Source organism: Cynocephalus volans, chromosome 7 (genome assembly GCF_027409185.1).
Source record: "Cynocephalus volans isolate mCynVol1 chromosome 7, mCynVol1.pri, whole genome shotgun sequence".
In the NCBI taxonomy this organism is placed as follows: domain Eukaryota; kingdom Metazoa; phylum Chordata; class Mammalia; order Dermoptera; family Cynocephalidae; genus Cynocephalus; species Cynocephalus volans.
The window spans coordinates 125288115-125311324 of NC_084466.1; the positions used below are offsets into that span (position 1 = coordinate 125288115).

Below are 23210 nucleotides of genomic sequence, written 5' to 3' on the forward strand. Positions count from 1 at the left end.
ATTCATGACAAAGACCCTCTATAAGTTAGGTATAGACGGAAAGTATCTCAACATAATTAAAGCCATATATGCCAAACCCACAGCCAATATCATCATGAATGGGGAAAAGCTGAAAGCTTTTCCTTTAAGAACAGGAACTAGACAAGGATGCCCACTCTCACCACTCCTATTCAACATAGTGTTGGAAGTACTAGCCAGAGCAATCAGAGAAGTGAAGGAAATAAAGGGCATCTAGATTGGAAAAGATGAAGTCAAACTGTCCCTGTTTGCAGATGACATGATCCTATATATCGAACAGCCTAAAACCTCTACAAAAAAACTGCTGGGATTGATAAATGATTTCAGCACAGTAGCAGGATACAAAATCAACACACAAAAATCAGTAGCATTTCTTTTCTCCAATAGTGAACATGCAGAAAGAGAAATCAAGAAAGCCTGCCCATTTACAATAGCCACCAAAAAAATAAAATACTTAGGAATTGAGTTAACCAAGGAGGTGAAAAATCTCTATAATGAGAACTACAAACCACTGCTGAGAGAAATGAGAGAGGATACAAGAAGATGGAAAGATATCCCATGCTCTTGGATTGGAAGAATCAACATAGTGAAAATGTCCATACTACCCAAAGTGATATACAAATTCAATGCAATCCCCATCAAAATTCAAAAGACATTTTTCTCAGAAATGGAAAAAACTATCCAGACATTTATATGGAACAATAAAAGACCACGCATAGCCAAAGCAATGCTGAGCAAAAAAAATAAAGCTAGAGGCATAACACTACCTAACTTTAAGCTATACTACAAAGCTATAATAACCAAAACAGTATGGTACTGGCATATAAACAGACACACTGACCAATGGAATAGAATAGAGAATCCAGAAATCAACCCACACACTTACTGTCAGCTGATCTTTGACAAAGGCACCAAGCCTATTCACTGGCGAAGGGACTGCCTCTTCAGCAAATTGTGCTGGGATAACTGGATATCCATATGCAGGAGAATGAAACTAGATCCATACCTCTCGCCGTATACTAAAATCAACTCAAAATGGATTAAGGATTTAAATATACACCCTGAAACAATAAAACTTCTTAAAGAAAACATAGGAGAAACACTTCAGGAAATAGGACTGGGCACAGACTTCATGAATACGACCCCAATAGCCTGGGCAACCAAAGGAAAAATAAACAAATGGGATTATATCAAAGTAAAAAGCTTCTGCACAGCAAAAGAAACGATTAAAAGAGTTAAAAGACAACCAACAGAGTGGGAGAAAATATTTGCAAAATATATATCTGACAAAGGATTAATATCCAGAATATATAAGGAACTCAAACAACTGTATGAGAAGAAAACAAGCAACCCGATTAAAAAATGGGCAAAAGAGCTAAGTAGGCATTTCTCTAAGGAAGATATACAAATGGCCAACAGACATATGAAAAAATGCTCAATGTCACTCAGAATCCGGGAAATGCAAATCAAAACCACATTGAGATACCATCTCACCCCAGTTAGGATGGCCAAAAGCCAAAAGACTATGAACGATAAATGCTGGCGAGGCTGCGGAGAAAAAGGAACTCTCATACATTGTTGGTGGGACTGCAAAATGGTGCAGCCTCTATGGAAAATGGTATGGAGGTTCCTCAAACAATTGCAGATAGATGTACCATACGACCCAGCTATCCCACTGTTGGGAATATACCCAGAGGAATGGAAATCATCAAGTCGAAGTTATACCTGTTTCCCAATGTTTATCGCAGCACTCTTTACAATAGCCAAGAGTTGGAACCAGCCCAAATGCCCATCATCGGATGAGTGGATACGGAAAATGTGGTACATCTACACAATGGAATACTACTCAGGTATAAAAACGAATGAAATACTGCCATTTGCAACAACATGGATGGACCTTGAGAGAATTATATTAAGTGAAACAAGTCAGGCACAGAAAGAGAAATACCACATGTTCTCACTATTGGTGGGAGCTAAACATTAATATATAAATTCACACACACACACACACAGACACAAACCGGTGGGGGGGGGACGAAGATATAACAACCACAATTGTTTGAAGTTGATACGACAAGCAAACAGAAAGGACATTGTTGGGGGGGAGGGGGGGAGGGAGAAGGGAGGGAGGTTTTGGTGATGGGGAGCATTAATCAGCTACAATGTATATCGACAAAATAAAATTAAAAAAAAAAAAACAAAAAAAAAACAAAAAAAAAACAAAACAAAACAAAAAAAAAGACAAAATAAAATTTAAAAAAAATAAGAATTAACATAGTTGATATAAACATAAATATTATGGAATTGCTAAACATAAGTATAAGTACGATTAGATAAAAATTTAAAATATAAGTTTACATATAAGTTAAAAAGTTAAGAATTATAGTTCAGAGGAAAAGTCTGACGTTTTAAAGCTAAGCATGCTGGTATTGCATAGTTTCCTGGACACAAGGCACAGACTTTGGGGTGAATTATTGATGTGTGAGTAGATGTTTTTGTCACAGCATGAGTGTCTTGGAACATTTTGACCTTTCTTTTTCAATAGAAACAAAATTAAAAATGTTTTGATTAAAAGATAAATCGTTATGTAAAAAATAATTTAAAAGGTATGAATCAAGCAAGATTCATGTGGTTGTTGTCCACACTTGCACTAGACATTTGTGGTCCGCCTTTCTCTTTGATCCTATGCCGACTCCACACCACATATTCAGGTCCAACGAATCCTGCGGAGCTGGACTCCAGCAGTGCAGAAACTTTTTAGTTTGATATAATCCCATTTGTTTATTTTTTCTTTTGTTGCGTTTGGGTCTTATTCATAAAGTCTTTGCCCAGTCCAACATCCTGAAGTGTTTCCCCTATGTTTTCTTATAGTAGTTTTGTAGTTTCAGGTCTTAAATACATTTTTAATATATTTTGAGTTGATTTTGGTATATGGCAAGAGGTATAGGTCTAGTTTCATTCTTCTGCAAGTGGATGTTCAATTTTCCCAGTGCCACTTATTGAAGAGGCAGTCTATTCCCCAGTGAGTGCTCTTGTTGCCTTTGTCAAAGATAGTACATGGGTTGATTTCCAGGATTTCTATTGTGTTTCACTGGTGCAAGTGTCTGTTCTTGTGCCAGTACCATGGTGTTTTGTTTACAATAGCTTCACAGTATAAATTGAAGTTGAGTAGTGGTATACCCCTGGCTTTATTTATTATTATTATATTTTTGCTCAGGATTCCTTTGGGTATTTGTGGATTTTTGTTGTTTGATAGTAAAGTTAGGATTGTTTTTTCTACTTCTGTAAAGAATGTCATTGGTATTTCCATTGGGAATGCATTGAATTTGTAGATAGCTTTGGGTAACATGGCCTTTTTCACAGGAATTGACATCCTATTATCAATTCTTAACAAACTATTTCAAAAATTGAAATGAAGGGATTCTTTCAAACTCATTATACAAAACCATCATTACTCTGATACCTCAACCAAACAAGGTAGTGAAAACAGCAAAAATACTACAGGCCAATATTTCTGATGAACAGCGATACAACTGTCCTCAATAAAAAAAAAAAAAAAAGAAAAAAAAAAGCAAACCCAATTAAACATTACCTCTAGAATATTTCACACTATGTTCAAATGAGATTTATGCCATGAACAGAAAAATGCTTCAACATCTGCAAATCAATAAACATCACACATCACATCAACATAGAGAAGGACAGAACCATATGATTATTACAACAGATGCAGGGAAAGCATTTGACAATATCCAGCATCCTTTTATGATAAAAACTCTCTAAAAATTAGGTATATAAGAAATGTATCTCAACTCTATAAAGGTCATATAAGACAAACCCACAGCTAACATTATTTTGATCAGGAGCAAGAAAAGAATGCCCACTTTCAACATGCTAGTCATCATAGTCCTGGAAATCCTACACATAAGACAAAACAATTAGGGAAGACAACAAATAAAAGGCAACAAAGTTGGAAAAGAGAAATTTAAATCATTTCTCTTCACAGATTGCACGATTTCGTAGATGAAGAAAGCTAACACTCCACCAAAAAACTCTTAGATCAGATAAATACATTCAGAAAAGTTGTTTTTATACACCAACACCCCAGCAGAGAAATAAAATCAAGAAAGCAATCCCATATCAAATAACAACAACAACAATAAAAAAATAAAATACTTTGGAAGAAAGTTAACCAAGGAGATAAAAGATCTCTACAAGGAAAACTATAGAATACTGGTTAAAGAAATAATATAGGACACAAGAAAATGGAAAGACACCCCAGGTTCATTTACTGAAAGAGTCAATATTGTTAAAATGTCCATATTACCCAAAGTGATCTATAGTTTCAATGCAATCCCTATTAAACTACCAATAGTATTCTTCACAGAAATAGAAAAAAAATTCTGAAGTTCATATAGAACCACAAAAGACTCAAAATACCCAAAGCTATACTGAAGAACAAAGCTGGAGGCATCCCACTACCAAACTTCAAAATATGCTACAAAATATAATAATTAAAACAGCATGGTATTGGCATAAAAACAAACACATAGACCAATGAAGCCAAATAGAAAAACCAGAAATAAACCCATGCATCTATAATCAACTGATCTTCACCAAAGTTGCCAAGAACACATGTTGGGGAAAGAACAGTCTTTTCAATAAATTGTACTGGGAAATGGAAATCCAATTGTACAAGAATGCAATTATCTCCCATTTGTCACCATATACAAAAATCAACTCAAAATGGATTAAGGACTTAAATATAAGATCCAAAACTCTAAAATAACTAAAAAAAAAAATAATGGAAATGCTTCAAGACATGAGCCCGGGCAAAGATTTCATAAGTAAGACTTCAAAAGCACATGCAACAAAAGTAAAATCAGAAAAATGCAATTCTATTTAATTAAAAAGTTTCTGGATATTAAGGGAAACAATCAACAGAATGAGAAGACAACCCCTAGAATAAAATACATATCTATATATTTGCCAACTATGTGGCCCACAAGAAATTAACATCCACAATATACAAGGAATTCAAACATCTCAACACAAAAATCAAATAATCCAATTAAAAGATGGAACAATAATCTGAATAGAAATTTCTCAAAAGAAGACATACAACAGGTGTATGAAAGAATGCTTGAAATCACTAATCATCTGGGAAATGCAGATTAAAAACACAATGAAATATCTTCTCACCCCAGTTAGAATGTCTATTATCAAAAAGACAAAAATAACAAACACTAGTAAGAGTTTGGAAAAAGAGAAACTCATACTCTGTTGGTGGGAATGTAAATTAGCACCATCAGTATCAAAAACAGTATGGATGTCTCTCACAAATTAAAAACAGAACTTGCATATGATCCAGCAATCCCAGTCCTGGGTATATATTCAGAGAGAATAAAATCAGTATGTCAAAGAGAAATCTGTACGTCCATGTTTATTGCAGCACTATTCACAATAGTGAAAATATGAAATAAACCTAAGTGTACATCCACATAAAAATGGATGGAAAAATGTGGTATATTCACACATAGCATACTATTCTTCCTTAAAAAAGACTGAAATCCTGTCATTTGCAGGAACAAGGATGAAACTGGAGGTTATTATGTTAAACGAGGTGAGCCAGGCACAGAAAGACAAATACTGCATGATCTCACTTATTTCTGGAATATTAAAAAGTTGATATCAATGAAGTAAAGACTAGATTTGTGGTTGCCAGACACCGGGAGAAACAGGCAGCAGAGAAGGATGGGGAGAGGTTGGTCAGTGGATATAAAGTCACAGATGGATAGGAAGAATTAAGCATTCATAATCAATTATCTTTCAATATAAATAAATAAATTCTTAATAGTCAAAAAAGAAAAAAAAAAAAAAGAAAATGCTTAAGCATTCTAAAGGAAATTATTTACACTCTAGAAACCTATGCCCAGCCAACTTTCAACTAAATGACAAGCAAAATATCCAAAAATTTATCTCCAATGCACTTTTTCTCAGCAAAAAACGTGTCCTTCCAAACATGAGAGTAAAACATGATAAAGGAAGGCCTGGATGCAGACACAGAAGAACAAACAAGAAAGTCAAAGGGAAAACCTCAGAGAGTGTTGAAAGCAGATCCTAAGAGAAAAGCTGAGTTCAAGACCTCAAGTGGAACTAAGGCAGTTAGAATAGGTGAGAAGGTTTGGAGAGCTTTCTTCAAGAAGATAAAATTGATAGGATATGTAATGCATTTGATTGTATACATTGCGGATTTTAAAATCTGGGGAGGGTTAAAGTTTTCAATGACAAGTATCAGACTATTCTAGAGAACTAAGCACATGGGAGAAAAAACACAACATACAGGGAGAACAAAAAATGTAAAAGAAAAGGAAGAGGAGTCATTGTATATACTACTGAGCTCTGCAGTGAATAAGCTTACATAGACATAGAAATATTGACCTAACCAAAATTGTGTTTTAACTATACTGAGAGGATTTTGGAAGGGCAGCGTGCATGCGCAATTTGTGTGGTGATGTGTATAAAGGAAGATGAAGTGAGAGACGCCACCGGGAAAGTACTCTAGGAAGCTTCAGTCTGGTTTGCTCTGACTTGTATATTCATCACTCCACACTGAATTTTCACAAGGTGACGTATTTAAGATTTGATCCTAGGCAAGGACTCCGTACTCAGGCATCTCTTCAAAGCACTTATACCTGCACAGTGATGGTCAGGCCAGACCTATCCAGCCTCATTGCCTGGACATGAGCAGGATGGGTTGAGGGTGGGACAGTGCTCCAGATGAAACCTGAGGTCTCTCTCTCAGACAGTCTATACCAAGTGACTTCAGCAGCCAGAGCAGCACCCTCTAGCGGCTCCCTGTAGGTTCTAAGGCAACCTCCTGTTCCTCCTGTATCAGGATCCATGAAGGAAGGGAGTCTTGAACACCTGAGTACTGGAATCTTCTTTTCCCTGGGGGCCCATGATGGGCTGATTCTCCACTATGTCCTACAGAGTCTTCACCCCACTCTCTCTGCCTTGGGTGTAGCCTCCTTGAAATTGTCCACTTAACCTCGGTATCTCCTATGTCTATGGCCAAGTTCCCTCTTTTGTTGCTGTTTCACATTTATTTTTACTCCCAACCCCCTAGTAGTGGCTTCTCTCCCCACGTTTGCTGCAATTTCTGTAAGGGCGTCACAGCTGAGCAGGGGCCATAGGAAGGAAGAACAGATGATAATACTTAATGGAGCAATGGTTTCCAAAGATGGGGGTTGAAGTGAGCTAAACACCTCTCTCTCTCTCTCTCTCTCTCTTTCTCTCTCTCTCTCCCTGAGGCACACAGTTACACAGTTTCTCTATATCACATAGTGCAGAATCATGGTTGCTGCAAAACTGTGTGTCTTTCTCCATGACCACACATCCTGGTGCTCAGCCTTGGGTGATCATGGAGGAATCCCCTCCATGACTGTCTTATCCAGCTGGAAGAGAGTATCCATGCCCTGAAGCAGTATAACATGGTGAGGTTTGAGTGTTCCCAGGGGACAGGAACTCCGTCTCTGAAAGTCTTATGTGTAGAGGAGTCAGAGGCCTGAATTTTCCCTTGGGTGGTGAGATCTCTGTGGGTGGTGAGATCTCTGTGGGTGGTGAGCAAGCAGGGCGTGTCCTTCGTGTGGGTCTGTTGTGCTACAGCACTTCTATTCCACATTTTTAGCAATGACTATAACATATTAAACACAATTCTATAGGGATCAGCAAAACTTTTAATCACTGAAAATGGTATTTCATTGGTAAATGATTAATTGTAAATTCAAATTTGCAGATTTACAGATAATTGGGGAGGATGTTAGGCTGGTCTGATGAATGAAAATGTTTCTAATTTGAAGTTACAGATGATGTCTGCTGTCTCTTACCAGCCACAATGTCCAATTCATCTCCATCTGTTTTTGTGTGACAGTATCAGGAGAAACTCCTTCTATGGAAGGAATAGAATAATGGCATTGGTGCACCTTCAAGCTTCCCTCTAATCCCACATAGGTCTCTAGAACCTCTTGACCATGGGTACCATCATCAGAAGCCTGCACCTCACTTCCCCACCTCTTCCTCCCTTGCACACCTGTAGGTGCCAGGGGCAAGAGTTAGGAAACCTGGAGCCTCAGCTATGAACCCGGCCCCAGGACAGTTGGACCACCAAAGCTGATCCCTTACAGGTGGAGTTGTGGTCTCTGCAGAGTTCACATTCAATCAAGGAAGAAGGGGATAAGAAGCTACAGAGACCCTAGAGATGGCACATCATCAGGGGGAAAGTGGATGGAGACGGGACATACCCTCCACTATGCTGCTCTGACGCTTTACTGTCCAGGCACTGCTGTCCAGCACTGTCATGCCTTCTGCTCATGGCCATGGGTGGCTTGTGACCTGGGACTATTGATGTGCCACCATCCAGAGCTGTGGCTCTGAGTGCCAGAAAGGAGAAGGCTCCCTGTGGGATGTGCCTCCATCTGTGCCTGTGTAAGAAGTCTGATGCTGGAGTTGGGGTGGGAAGGATCTGCGGGAACCCCAGCCTGTGGGATATTCTCCAATCCAGATGTAAGGTTCTGGTTCTCAGCTCACCAGAAGGGCCTTTTTACCCTCCTGTGGGCAGAATCTCCATGAATGTGAGTGGAGTGAAAAGAAGAATGAGTGGGTGAATGACTCGAGAAAGGAATGAAACAGAAAATATATAAAAACACAACTGGGCTCCATAGAAGGGTGATAGAGAAACAGGGAAGAACAGACAAATAACAAAAGCAAAAAGCCAGCAACTGTGAGACGATCTCTGGGTAGAAGCAGGAATGCAGGCAGGGTGATATCAGGGTCTCCTCTGTCCTTGGTCTCAGGTCACAGGGACCCAGGCCAAGGATGGTCAATGTAGGTGGATCAGAGGATTCCCAGCACAGGTTCATGAGACTTGTGAGTGAGGGCCAAGGCCAGTGGAAAAATCCAGGCTCTGCAGAGCCACCAGGATGCTGAGAGGCTATAGTGGATTGAATTATATCCCCCTAAAACTCACTGAAGCGTGTGTTGTGTCCCCTACGTTTTATGTGTTAGAAACTTAGTCTCCAATGTGACTGTTAAGAAGGTGGGAAATCCTATTATGGTAATTGAAAGGTGGGGCTTTGAACAGGGTCTGTGCTCTAGTGAATGGATCAATAATGGCGGTCAGTTGTGTGGCTTGGAGGGATTTAAAAGAAGAGAGTGAAGAATCTGTCTTTCTCTCTGGCCTCTATTCCGCCATTTCACAATGTGATACCCTGTCATCACTGTTGCCACCACCAAAGCCTTAGTCAAATGTGTTCCCAGGGCTTTAGACTTCCTAGCTTCAGAAATGGTAAGCAATAAATTATGTTTTCCTTCCATCACCCAGTTCTTTGTCTTTTGTTATAAGCAACAGAAACGGACTAATACAGAGGCTCAGCCTCCTCAGCTACAACTGCATTAGTGTCTGTTTGGAGCAGGAGAGGCTGGAGGTTCACACTAGACAGGCAAATGCAGGGTACATGCACCATCACCTCCCCTGATTGTGTGTCATGTGTCACCTCTCACGCTGGGGCCTCTTCCAGCTGAGCTGCCTCAGAGACCTCCTCCACACTGGCTCCAGGGATTAGTCCCCATCCACTGGCCTTGGTGATTGCAGGTTTCCCAGAAGCAGACACTGGGTTTGGGAAGGGGAAATGAGCCCAGTAAATAATCACCAATGTATGTGTGTCGGGGGGGCGGGACAGGGAAGGATACGGAACCATTCCAGGCTGCTACTGTGGACAACTGAGGCACCAACCCTGCTCTGTTCAGCCTCCTGCTCTCCACTCACCTCCCCCACAGACAGTCCCATGACAAGCCATTCTTTAAATCAACTGCCCTTTATGAAGGCCCAGAAGTACTTTCTGCTTTCTCTTACTACAGTGGTGCAGAACCACCATAACAGGGAAGCATATTTTGATATTTCAAATGATTCTGGTAGCTGAACTGTTCTCCATTAGGGGAGAGTGAACAGACTAGCAGAATTAAATTTCCTACTTATATCAATCAGACAATAAAATAGAATGAGAATAACTTAAATAGTGTTAACTTTTAAAAAATTAGCCTCAAATTATAATACAATCAAGATGCAAAATGATTTCACCCTATATAAGAAACCGAGAGTGGCTCTCTAAACAATAGCAAGTTTAATGTTTAATAGGGAATAAACAGAAAGATGTGCACTTCTAGAATATGCAGGCTATGGGGACTACACACATATCAAAGAACATTGAGGTAAGGAGAGAATTTCAAAGGCAGAAGGAAAAGCTACATGTAACTTGATTTGAAAGAAAAGGAATATTGTTTACAGGAGCTTATCCAAGTAGTTGACACCAGTTCCTTAGTGGAGATGGTGTGTCAGGCAAGTGTGCTTGGACACCCATTTTGCTGTCCTTGTGACTCACATAGCAAGGTGCAGCTTGAAAAGTTACATGTGTGAGCCTTTCAGAGAGTCTTTGTAGTAGTTCTTGTTGTTGGCATCTGGTGTGAGGGCCCTCCATTCTCAGCCTTCCAGCTTTATTTATTTCTTGTTAGGATGTAACACAACTGACTCCATTATTATTCTGACAATGTCCATGGTAAGCAAAAATATAACAACTCACACTAAAAAGTTTCTTAAAGTAAAAATACATTTCAATAATATTTTTGAACAAAGAAGGAGACACCTAATGGTCTACGGTGCTCACTTTGGGATTTTGATGATGAGGGTCATCACAGGCTGAGTGAACCTAGGAGGTGACCCACTGCCATTTTGTAGACGAGGATGGGGGTGACCAGGGAAAACCCAGGCCATGATGGACAATGAGGACAAACTTGCCTTGGTGGAAACAGGCTCAGTGGCTGCAGTGAGGCTTCTGGGGACGAGGAAGAACAGGGCATCCCTTGCCAGGAACTTATTTATAGATCTACCAGGATCACGGTTGGGGAATGGAGGAAGACAAGGAGGTGGAGGGTCTTGGCAGCCAAGGGGAGGGTCTGAGGAGAGAGGCCAGGGACTTTCCTGTCCCAGGGGAAGCAGCACTCGGTGCACAGAGATCAGGGAGATTATGCTCACTGACAATGGCTCCACCAAAGTCAACAAAAGCCTGGGGATTCATTTCTCGAGGCTCAAGATAAATTGCCGCTTGGGCCATTCTTTAGCTCAGCCCTGTAATCTTCTGTCTAGAAATCACAAGATTTCCTTCACCCACTCGAGCCCTCCACATATGATCATGAACTTTCAGTTCCAGCAACGAGTTCACCTCTGAGAAGATTAAGTGTTTTTTTCCATCTATCCTTTGAGACTTTAAGTCTCTTTCTGGTCTCCAGCTCTTCATATTCACAGCTCATCAGTCATTGGCTTCAGAACATCCCATCTCTTCCTGCAAGTCACAATCCACAATATGAGGTAAAATCCGAGATGCTTCCCTTTCTCTGTTGACAAAACTCAGTCATTTCACTTCCTCCCCCCTCAAGATGTTGATCTTCCCATTTGATCAGGGCTTCCTCAGTCTGGACGTCTTTATGGTGGCCTGTCTGTCAGGTGGACTATTTTCTTTCCTTCTTCAGCTACATTGGTATACGACAGATTTGTCTTGCTACTTTGAAGATTTAAATGCACACTTGACTCTGAAGCCTCCCTCTGTGTCCTCCTAAATCCTTTGCTGGGTCGTCAACATTCCATCCCCTGATTTCACCTTATCAGCCATGTTTTCACCCCAAGAGAAGTTGCCAGGACTTTGACCTTGAGCTAATGTCCTGCAGAGAATTTGCCTAACTCTCACACAGGCCTTACAGGTAACTGTGGAGACCCAGAGTCTTTTGTCAGTTGCTCACAGTAGTTTTAACTGTGTTTTAGCTCTTTCTGCTTGTGCTTCTATGAAATTGTTTTCATCTTCTCGAGCCTGGATCTATCTTGCTGTGAATCTTTTTTAGTACAATGTTATGCTACAATTCACATAATGTTCCTCAGTACTGGTGTAAACATGTCCAGGTCATCAGACACTTCTGTGCTGGCATCTTCCTCCAATCCAGGATGAAACTTGTTGAGAGTATTACCTTTTCCTACATCAGTGCTGAAATGCAAGTGGCCTGATCCTTGTCTCACTGTGGAGAAAGGCTTTCTTTGACTGCCGAGAAAATTCTGCCTATAAGCAAGATAGGAGAGCACACCTGAACTATCTCAGCACTTTTCACCATTTCCCATTAGAATGCAGGGACAGCAAGACTTGGTGTTTCATCATCAGTGGATTCTGCCATGAAACTCTTCAGTATCACCCAGGGTTCTTTAAAAATGCAGATCCCAAGCAGGATGAAGTCCATCCATATTAGCCCAATCTCCCCAATCTCATGCAGAGGCCCCTGCAGACACTATAGACTTTTGGAACACATCACACTGCAGAGATCACTGAGCTGAGTTCCACCAGGAACGAATCGTGTGCCAGGAAACCAGAACTGACCGTAATATAATTATTGTAGTAGAAGAAAGTAAACAGGAAATAATAAACACAGTAAGAGTTAATAGCATAATATGGATTAAACTGGAGGACATTATGCTAGTGAAATAAGCCAGTTACAAAAAGACAAATACTGTATAATTCCATGAATATAAAGTACCTAAAGTAGTCAAGATCATAGAGACAGTAAGTAAAAAATGATATCTAGGGGCTGGGGGTGGGGGACAGGGAAATGGAGAATTGTTTAATGGGTAAAGAGTTTCAGTTTTATAAGGTGAAAAATGTTATAGAGATGGATATTGGTGATGGTTGCACAACATTATGAATGTATTTTCAACCACTGTACTGAACAATTAAAACAGGTAAGTACAGCCTTGTAACACAAAGTTTACAGGATCAGATCCCTGTGCTGTCCAGCTGCAAAAAAAAAAAAAAAAAAAAAGGAAAGAAAGACATATATGGGAACTCAAACAAATTTTTTAAAATTAATAAAATAGTTAAGATTATAAATTTTGTTATGTGTATTATACCACAATTTAAAAAACTGGGGAAAAAGTATTAATAGCAAAGTTATTAGCAACCTCTCTTTTCCAACCAGATTGCCCTGGTTCAGGTCTTGCCTCTGTACCTTACCAGCTGTGTGACCTTGAACAAGATACATATCAAAATTTCACCTCAGGTGTTTATTGCTAAAATGGACATAATAATAGTGTGGTAGGCTGAATAATGACCTCATCCCCCACCAAAGATGTCCATGTCCTAATCCTTGGAAACTGTGAACCTGTAAATGTTACTTTATGAGGTAAAAGAGACATTGCAAGTGTGATTGTGCTAAGGATCACGACATGGGCAGAGTATAGTGGATTATCCAGGTGGGCCCAGTGTAATCTCAATGATCCCTATAAGAAGAAAATAAGAAGGTGTCAGTAGTAGAAGATATGATACTCCAAGCAAGAGATCTGTTCCTCTAAGAACAGATGCAAAGAAGGAGTCATCTTTATTTACTTATTTTTTATTACGAATGATGATGAGATACAAAGCTAATTGTCACCACTTGTGCCCATGATGTGAGGACCAGATTCACACTGGCAGCATACCTATTACCAGAAATTACTTTTGTACCCTGTGTCCCCAACCCAAGTAACCCCCAACCTCCCTCCCCCTCTCCTTTCCCTCCCCACTCCACTTCGTAGCCCTTAGGAATGTTCCCTCCTTCTGTAAGACCATCGCAATACTGTGGTCTTTCCTTCCTGCCTTCCTTCTTTCTCAAAGAAGGAGTCAAAGCCAAGAAATATTGGTGGACTCTAGAAGCAGAAAAAGTTAAGGGAAATGGATTATCTCCTAGAGCTCCTGGGAGGAACCATATCTATTGACACCTTGAACTCAGCCCAGTCCAGTTGATATTGGACCTCTGAACTCCAGAATTGTAATATAATCATTTGTATTATTTTAAGACATTAAGTTTGTGGTGATTTGTTAGAGTAGTAATAGAAATTAATATAAATACTATCTACCTCTTAGGTTTATAAGAAAGACTAAGTAACATAAAACTTGCAAAAGACTAAAAACAGTGTAAAAGGAATCAGAAGTCAATTGATGGGGGAAGGTGTTCACAGACAGGAGATTACAAGTTTTGATAAGACACTCAGGATAGTGTAGCCCCCATTGAGAATCTGCCTTTATTTACCTGTACAAGACTTCCTGTATGACCACACCATTGCCAACCCTTACATTAATACATTTTCATTTTCCAATCAAGAGGGTTTAAAATGTATACGATATATTTTAATTTGCACTTTTTATTTTTTTCATGTTTAATAACATTTTCTATTTCCCCTTTGTCCCTCTTTGTGCTTACCATGAGGAGAACCAGCATGGCTTGTTGGGACACTTCTTGTTTCTTACCTACATTATGCATAGAAGAATGAAAGGCTGCCCATTAACCTTACAATTAATAATGCTTTATATTTAGAACATACACAGAAGAAATGGCTCTGAATTGGGATATGATAACCATATTTCTGTGTTTTATATGACAACATTTTAATATTTTCACAGTAGATAAGTGGTAACGTATGTGGTGGTAAACACAAATTTTAGAGAATATAGGAAATAGGTGCATTTGTGCAGGGAAACTTCAGAAACTCTCCTTAATGAAGGTTGGGTATTCATTTGATCTTCAGGTAATGGCAAATGTGAGAAAAGAGGTCAGAGAAGGAAAACCCAGTAGTAGAAGGAGGTGGCCAACGCCCCAGAGGAGGGAAGGTTGCAGACAACAGCACAGCAGCAGTGGACAATCTGCCCTTCTTCAGACAGGATTGAAGCAGATCTGGTACGACGGCGGCACAGATGCCAATCCACTGGCAACTGGGGTGGTATCAAGGTCCTTTGCATCAACCAGAGATTTCAGGTTAAAGTTCTGTAAAATGGTGGTCAGGAACAAAAACAGCTCCATGCGGGCCAGGCTCTCTCCCAGACAAATCCGTTTGCCTGAAAATGACAAACATAGAAGGTAGTAACTCCATATGTGGAACTGTGATTGGGACAAATACTGCGTTGGTGACAGGCACACATGGAATATGCAGTAACTGATGACAGATTCAATGGATGGGTGGATGGGAAGAAGGAAGGATAGCTGGAAGGACGGTGGAATAGACTGATGGATGGAAGAATGGACACCTAACATCTATCAGCCTAATATCTGATCTGATCAGGCACTCTTCATTCAACAAATATTTATTGAGTATCATCTCGATGCCCTTCATTAAGTATTCTCAGATTATAACTGCTATTTTGACATTTCGAGTGTCCATCTATATTTTTCAAGAAACATGCCCACATTCTGTGTTTCCTGTTTTGAGTATTATGTTCCGGGATCTTTCCTCCATTCTTCATACCCAGTGTGCTCAGCTCTGGCTGTACACAATCTTCATCAATCTCAAACACACTATATAGCTTCAAGTTCTATATCATGCTGGTCTTTTTGACTAAGATGCACTTTGCTTGTACTACATTCAGGGCCTAGGTCCTATTTTCACTCTTTGTGATTCCCTCAAGCAATAAAACCTTGCCTTCTCTGGGTTTCCTCAACATTATATTCATGCTTCCATTGAAGCATGGCTCACCTGAAATCATAATTCCCTATTTATTTATATTTCTATTGTGCTATAATGTGAATTATTGAAGGGAGATCTCTGTCCTTGTCATCTTGTTATCCACAGTGCCAGTTTTAAAGCAGGCATCAAAAGTCATCCAGAGCCCATGCACAGAGACTCAGCATACACATTTCAGGATTTGAGATCACAGTTTCCAATATGTATGATCATGACTGAAGGAAGGGTAGGCTGCTCTCGAATTATGGCAAAGGATCCTGCCATATTCACAATATTACTCTGACCCTGTCATTATTTGGAAAAGGTTCTGGTACCCTAGATGTAGAGCAAATGTCCTGCTCCTGTGGTTTATTACCTCCTTAAAAAGGTCCTGCCTCCTCTTCTTTCCATTCTCTCTGACCCCGTTGAGGCAGCTCAAATGTCATTTCTGCTATTAGAATGTTGCTTACTCCATTTTATGCCTCTTTGTGGTTTATGAGAGAGCATGAAGTAGGCAGCTTCTCCACAACCCTGAAGCCTCCGTCCCCCTGCTATCCTTGCTTCCCTCTCTCACAGCACTAGTTGTATTGGAATTCAATGATCTCTTTACTCATCTGCCTAACTAACTCAGAAGTGAGCCTCTTAAGAAGCCATTCCGAGCTCAAGGGCACTGATGGACACTATGGAGAAGACACTCAAAGTTGTGGAGGTAGAAACCTTTCTCATATCTGGTCAGGACTGTCTACAAGAGTTTCTACTTTAAAGAGGAGCTCTAGGGTGCCTCAGTTTTATATCAAGAGGCAGAATTCAATTGTCCCATACTCTAGGTTTCTGAATCTGAAAGAACTGGGTCAACTCCCATGAGATTCACTCATGTGGCCCAACAATGAGGATGTATTATGTGCAGGAAAAATGTGTGGGTATTAGGACTGGTGCTCCTGATGATGTACAAAAAGCAATTCTTCCAGCACCAGAGGAGGCACCATGTGAGTTCCAACTGATCGCCAAATCTATCTCGTACCCTGACATAGAAATGGTAGTGAATTTCTATTACCTGCTGAGAAAGGCATGAAGTAGTCACTTTTCTTAAAGTTTCCACTCTCATCCAGAAAGTGGCCAGGGTCAAACACCTTTGGGTTGGGGAATTCCTTCTCATCGTGCAGCACAGATGAAAGTGATGTAAATATGGTTGTGCCCTGGAGTAAACACACAAAGATAAACTGAGTGATAGAGAATTCATGGAGCTGGAAGAAACAATGATTATCACTTACTTGAGTGTTTTTTATCTATAGATGAGGAAACTGAGGTCCAAAAAATGGCATTTTCATCCAGACAGACCAATTAATAAACAGGGATGAGTTTAGGGCTAGTGTCAATGAATTTGCCAACGTGGCCTCCAAATTGATGTAGTGGAGAGATTGATACGACAGTTTTCGCACATCTCATATATAGATTATGATTTTAAATGGTAGTCTGTATTGGCATTTGTAAAGTCCAAAGTGGGGGACCTCAGGAAGCGAGAGCAGTCAGTCCCCAGATACTGCTGGTAAGAGTGTGGGGCAAAATTGCATTGGTGGCCCTCTGCTGCTGCAGATCCTGCTGCCACATGGGTACTCTACCACTGCCACTGCCACAGCCACCAATGGCTGCAAGAGCAGCCTTCCAACACTAGCACCACAAAAGTGTTCTGCCTTAATAGCAACTGCCACTGCCAACACAGAAGCCACCACTGCCATCACAACCACAGATACTGTGCTGCCAGCCTGCCAACCACTCAACTGCACTGACATATCATCAGCAGAGACCAGAGGAAAAGGGTAGTGAGTGCAAACCCACAACCTGGTGGCCCAACCCACAAGGGGATTTACAGTGCCCAAGACAGTAATACACCTGGGGGTGGGAGGTACATGTGCAGCTCACATGAATGCCTTGATCCAGAAAGAGACACAAACAGAACCCCTAGAGAGTGCAGAAACCCAGGATAGCCAAATAGACTGAGGAAGAGAATTGCCAACCACCACCAACACAGCCCCAATGCAGGGAAGCAAGGAACCAGGAGGAGTCTCTGCCTGTAGGAAAGAAGAAAGAGAAACACCGTTCAGGGTCATGCATTCAAACTGAGAAGCTCCAGTGTACCCCAGTGCACCCATCATGGTAACAGGATGCTAGCTGGGGTTCCAAGTAGCCCACTCAGGGTCACCCATTCAGACTGAAGTGCTCTAATACATCCTAGTGCACACATCAGGGTCACAGGACACTAGCCAGGAGGCCAAAAAGCCCACCCAAGGTCATCCAACTAGCCAAAGAGTGACAGGGCACCCAGGTACTTCTCCCCAAAACTTGAGAGCTCAACCACATTTTCAACAGCCCAGCATAGTGTCACTAACCTCAGCAAGGAATCACTAAGGACCCCAGTGCCTAAACCATGGAGGCACTCACATGCAACTCCACCATTGAATACAACTAGTTACCCACAGACAGACTACAGAACTGCATCTACCCAGAAGCAATACTAAAACATGCTTATCAATGGTCATTATAAAACACATCTACAGGAGGAAGTCTGTCTCCTCAACTCCCACTCCAGAGTAATAGAAGAAGCAATTGCTCTTCTAGATGACCAGACATCAATGTAGAGATACTAGAAATATGACAGAACAAGGAAATATGACACCACCAAAGGAATACTATAATTCTCAAGTACTAGACCCCATAGAGCATGAAACACTTCAAATGACCAAAAAGTATTTCCGGGCAACAATCTTAAGGAAACTCAATGATATACAAGGAGAATCAGATAGACAACACACTGAAATGAGAAAAGTTATCCAGGATATGAAGGAAGAAATTTATGAAAACATTAATACCATTAAAAAGAAAGTAACAGAACTCCTGGAACTGAAGGATTCATTCAGAGAAATAAAAAAACACATCCAAGAGTTTAAGCAGCAGAATAGAGCAATCAGAAGAAATAACTCCTGATCTTGAAGACTGGAGGACTTCAAAATAATTTTTTGAAATAACTTAGAAGGACTAAAAGGAAAAAAAAATGAATAAAAAAATGAAGAAAGTCTAAGAGAGCTATCAGATAAGCTTAAGTGCACAAACATTCAAGTCATGGGTGTTCTGGAAGTGGAGAAGAAAGGAAAAAGCATTGAAAATACATTCAACAAAATAATAGCAGAAAACTGACCAAGTGTAGGGAGAGACATGGACTTTCAGATCCAGAATGCTCAAGATCCCCAAACAGGTTCAATTCAAAAATATCCTCTACAAGACATGGGTATCGTCTAACAGGCAACAGTGAAAGAAAGAATCGTGAAAACAGCGAGAGAAAATCTTCAAGTCATTTATAATGGAGTCCCCTCAGACTAGCAGCAGACTTCTCAACAGAAATTATACAGACCAGAAGAGAATGGGATGATATATTCAGAATCATAAAGGAAAAACCTGCCAGCCAAGAGTGTTATAACCTGCAAGGCTATCATTCAGAAACAAAGGAGAAGTAGGGTATTTTCGAGAAAAACAAAAAAGGTCGGTGTTTACCACCACACAACCAGAACTACAGGAAACCTAGTAATGCATCTGGAAACCAAAAAGCAGTAACTGTAACCATGAATATACAAGAAAGAACAAAACCCATTCGCAGAAAAAAATGCAATTAAGAAAGTGAAAGAAACTATGCCATGCCACCTCAAAAAACCAAGGAACACTGAAGACAAACAGTAAAAGGGGAAGAAAGGAATGAAAGATACTTTAAAACTCCAATGAAATTGATAGAATGCCAAAAGTAAGACAATACCTTTGAATAACAACAATAAATGTAAATGGATTGAATTCCCCACTTAAAAGGCCAACTGGCCAAATGGATTAAAAAACTAGACCCAATGATGTGTTGTTTACAAGAAGCACATGTCACCTGTAAATACTTATATTGAGTAATAGTGAAGGGATGAAGAAAGATGTACCACACAAATGGAAACCGAAAATGAGCAGGAGTAGCAATTCTAATATGAGATAAAATAGGCTTTAAACAAAAAACCATTAAAAGAGACAAAGAACACCATCATATAATGATAAAAGAATCAATCCAGCAAGAAGACATAAGGCTCCAAATTGGTCAGCTGCCACACAAAAAAAAATTCTCTTAAAAAAAGGAAAGAAGACATAATAATCACAAATATACATACACTCAAACTAGAACACTAAGATACATAAAATAAACACAATTAGACCTAAAGAAAGAGATAAAGTCCAATGCAGTAATAGTGGAGGACCTGAGTATCCCTCTCTCAGCCTTGCACAGGTCATTTTGCCAACAAATCAACAGACAAACACGAGATTTAAACTCACTTTAGAAGAACTAGGCTTGGCAGATTCTACAGAACATTTCATCCAATGACCACAGAATATAAATTCTTCTCATCAGCACATGGAACATTCTCCAGGGTGGAAAATATGTTAGATCACAAATCAAGTCTCAACAAATTTTTAAAAACTGCATTCATTTCAAGTATCTTTTCAGACTGCAACTGTTTAGAAGTACAAATCAATACCAAGCAAAACTCTGGAGACTTTACAAATACATGGAAATCAAACAACATGCTCCTGATCAGACTATGGGTCCAAGAAGGAATTAAACAGGAAATCAAAGAAATTATTGAAATCTTGAAAACAAGAGCACATCATACCAAAACCTGCGGGATGCTCACAAAGTAATACTGAGGGAAGTACATTGCAATAAAGGCTTATATGTGAAGAATAGGAAGATTTCAAATAAACAACCTAATGCTACGTCTCAAAGGACTAGGAAAACAATAATCCAATCCCAAATCAGTAGACAGAAAGATTAATTAAGATAAGAGCAGAACTTAATGAAACAGAGACCTAAAAAGTGACACAAAAGATCAGAGAAACAAAAAGTTTTTTTTTTTTTTTTTTTTTTTTTTGTGAAGATAAACAAAATATACAGACCATTAGCTAGGCTTACTACAAAAAGAAGAAAGAAGATGCAAATAATGAAAACAAGAAATGAAAAAGGAGGCATTACGAGTGATACCACAGAAATACAAAGAATCATTAAAGACCATTTATAAACAACTAAACAACAACAAATTTCAAACACTGGAGGAAATGGATGCAATTCTGGACACACGCAAACTACGAAGATTAACCAAGAAGAAATAGAAAACCTGAACAGGCAAAGGACAAGCAATGAGATTGAAGCAGTATTCAGTCTCCCAATGAAGAAAAGCCAAGTATTGGACAGCTTTACTGCTGTATTCTATAAAACCTTTAAAGAAGAATTAACGCCAATTCTCTTCAAACTATTCCAAAAAATTAAAAGGAAGGCCATTCTCCCAAACTCATTCTATGAGGCCAGCATCACCCTGATACCAAAATGAGACAAAGATAAAAGAAACAAACAAAAATATAAGCTACAGCCCAATATATTTGATGAACATAGACAAAAATATCCTCAACAAAGTATCAGTGAATAGAGTACAGCATCATGTCAAAAAGACGATACACCACATCGAGTGTGATTCATCACAGGGATGTAAGGATGGTTCAACATATGTAAGTGAATAAATGTGATTTGCTGCTTTGACAAAATCAAGGACACAAACCATAGTATTACATCAATAGATGCAGAAAAAGCATTGGAAAAAATCCAGTGTCATTTCATGAGAAAGGCTCTCAGAAAATTAGGTATAGAAGGAAAGTATTTCAACATGATAAAAGCCATATATGCCAAAACCTCAACCAATATCATCCTAAATGCTATCAGCTTTTCCCATAAGAACAGGAAGACAAGGATGTCCATTCTCTCCAATCCTGTTTAGTATCATATTGGAGGTACTAGCCAGAGAAATCAAACAAAAGAAACAAAGGATATCTACTTTGGAAAAGATGGAATCAAACTGACTCTTTGCAGATTACATGATCCAATACATATTAAAAACCCTAAAGACTCTACAAAAAAACACTTAGATCTGACAAATGATTTAAGTAAAGGTGCCGAGTACAAAACCAACATACAAAAAATAACATGCCATATAACAAAATCAACTCTTAATGAATTAAAGACTTAAATACAAGATCTGAAACTTTAAAATGTCTAGGAAAAAATGGAGAAAAAACTCCTGGATGTAGGACTAGACAAAACTTTCTAAATAAGACCCACAAAACACAGGCAACAAAAGAAAAAATAATTAAATGTGATTATATCAAACTAAAAACCTTGTGCACAGCAAAGGAACTAATCAACAGAATGAAAAGACAATTAACAGAACAGGAGAAAATAATATGCAACTTACACACCCAGTAAGGGGTTGATAACTAGAATATACGAAGAGCTCAAACGACTTTAGGGTAACAACCTGAATAATCCAATTAAAAAATGGGCAAAGGAGCTGAATACACATTTCTCAAAGGAGGACATACAAATGGCAAAAAGGTTTGTGAAAAAATGCTCAACATCACTAATTATCAGGGAAATGCAAATCAAAACTACTTTGAGATACCATCTCACCCCTGTTATACTGGCTATTAACAAAAAGACAGAGAATATCAAATGTGGGTGAGGATGTGGAGAAAAGGGAATCCTCCTAAACTGATGAATGGGACTGTAAATAGGTGCTACCGTTATTGAAAACAGTATGGAGGTTCCTCAAACAACTACGGACAGAAATGCCATAAGATCAAGCAACGAAATTGTCCACTGACGGATGACTCGATAATGAAAATGTGGTATATATACATAAGGGAATATTACTCAGCCATAAAAAAGAGTGAAATTCTGCCATTTGCAGCAACATGGATGAGCCTGGAGAATATTATGCTAAGTGAAGCAATCCAGGTGCAGTAAGTGACACCACATGCCCTCACTCATAAGCGGGAGCTGAATCCATAAATACACAGACAATAAAGAGAGAAACAACAATCACAATAATATATCAAACTTTTAGAAGGAAAGGAAAGAACTGTAGTTACTAGAGGAGGAAAAGGGGAGGGAAGGTCTACAGGGAAGGGGGTTTATGAGAAACTGGTTAATGGACACAAAGAATGATTATGTACCATAATGATGAAAAAGCTGACTATCCTGATCTGAGCATCACACGTTGTACACAACTATCGAAAGTCAACTCTGTACCCCAATTATATGTATAATCAACCACATTGTATATTGACAAAGTAAAATAAAATAAAATAAAAATGGATTAAAGACTTAAATATATGTCCAGAACAATAAAACTCCTTAAAAAAACATAGGGGAAATACTTCAGGAAGTAGGATTGGGTATAGACTTTATGAAAACGACCCCAAAAGCACATGCAACCAAAGAGGAAAAGTGAATAGGATTATATCAAACAAAAAGGCTTCCACATAGCAAAAGAAACAATTGACAGAGGAAAAAGACAAACAAGAGAGTGGGAGAAAATATTTGCAAAATATGAATCTGACAAAAGATTAATATCCAGAATATACAGGGAACTCAAACAACTTAACAGCTAAAAACCAAGGAACCCAATTTAAAAATGGGCATAGGAGCAGCATAGGCATTTCTCAAAGGAAGATATGTGAGTGGCCAATGGACACATGAAAAAATCCTCAGCATCACTTAGCA

General features: G+C 39.3%; 1 protein-coding gene across 3 annotated transcripts in view; it reads right to left on the reverse strand.

Moving 5' to 3' along the window:
- Window positions 1-14796: 14796 nt before the first annotated feature.
- Window positions 14797-23210, reverse strand: part of LOC134382600 (cytochrome P450 2C9-like) — a 55251-nt gene continuing 46837 nt past the window's right edge. For all 3 annotated transcript variants that reach the window (XM_063103300.1, XM_063103299.1, XM_063103301.1), the window contains 2 exons: window positions 16635-16776; window positions 14797-14978 (listed from right to left, as the gene is read on the reverse strand). In XM_063103300.1, the coding sequence (XP_062959370.1) occupies window positions 14797-14978; window positions 16635-16776 (324 nt within the window). The remainder of the gene's footprint in view (window positions 14979-16634; window positions 16777-23210) is intronic.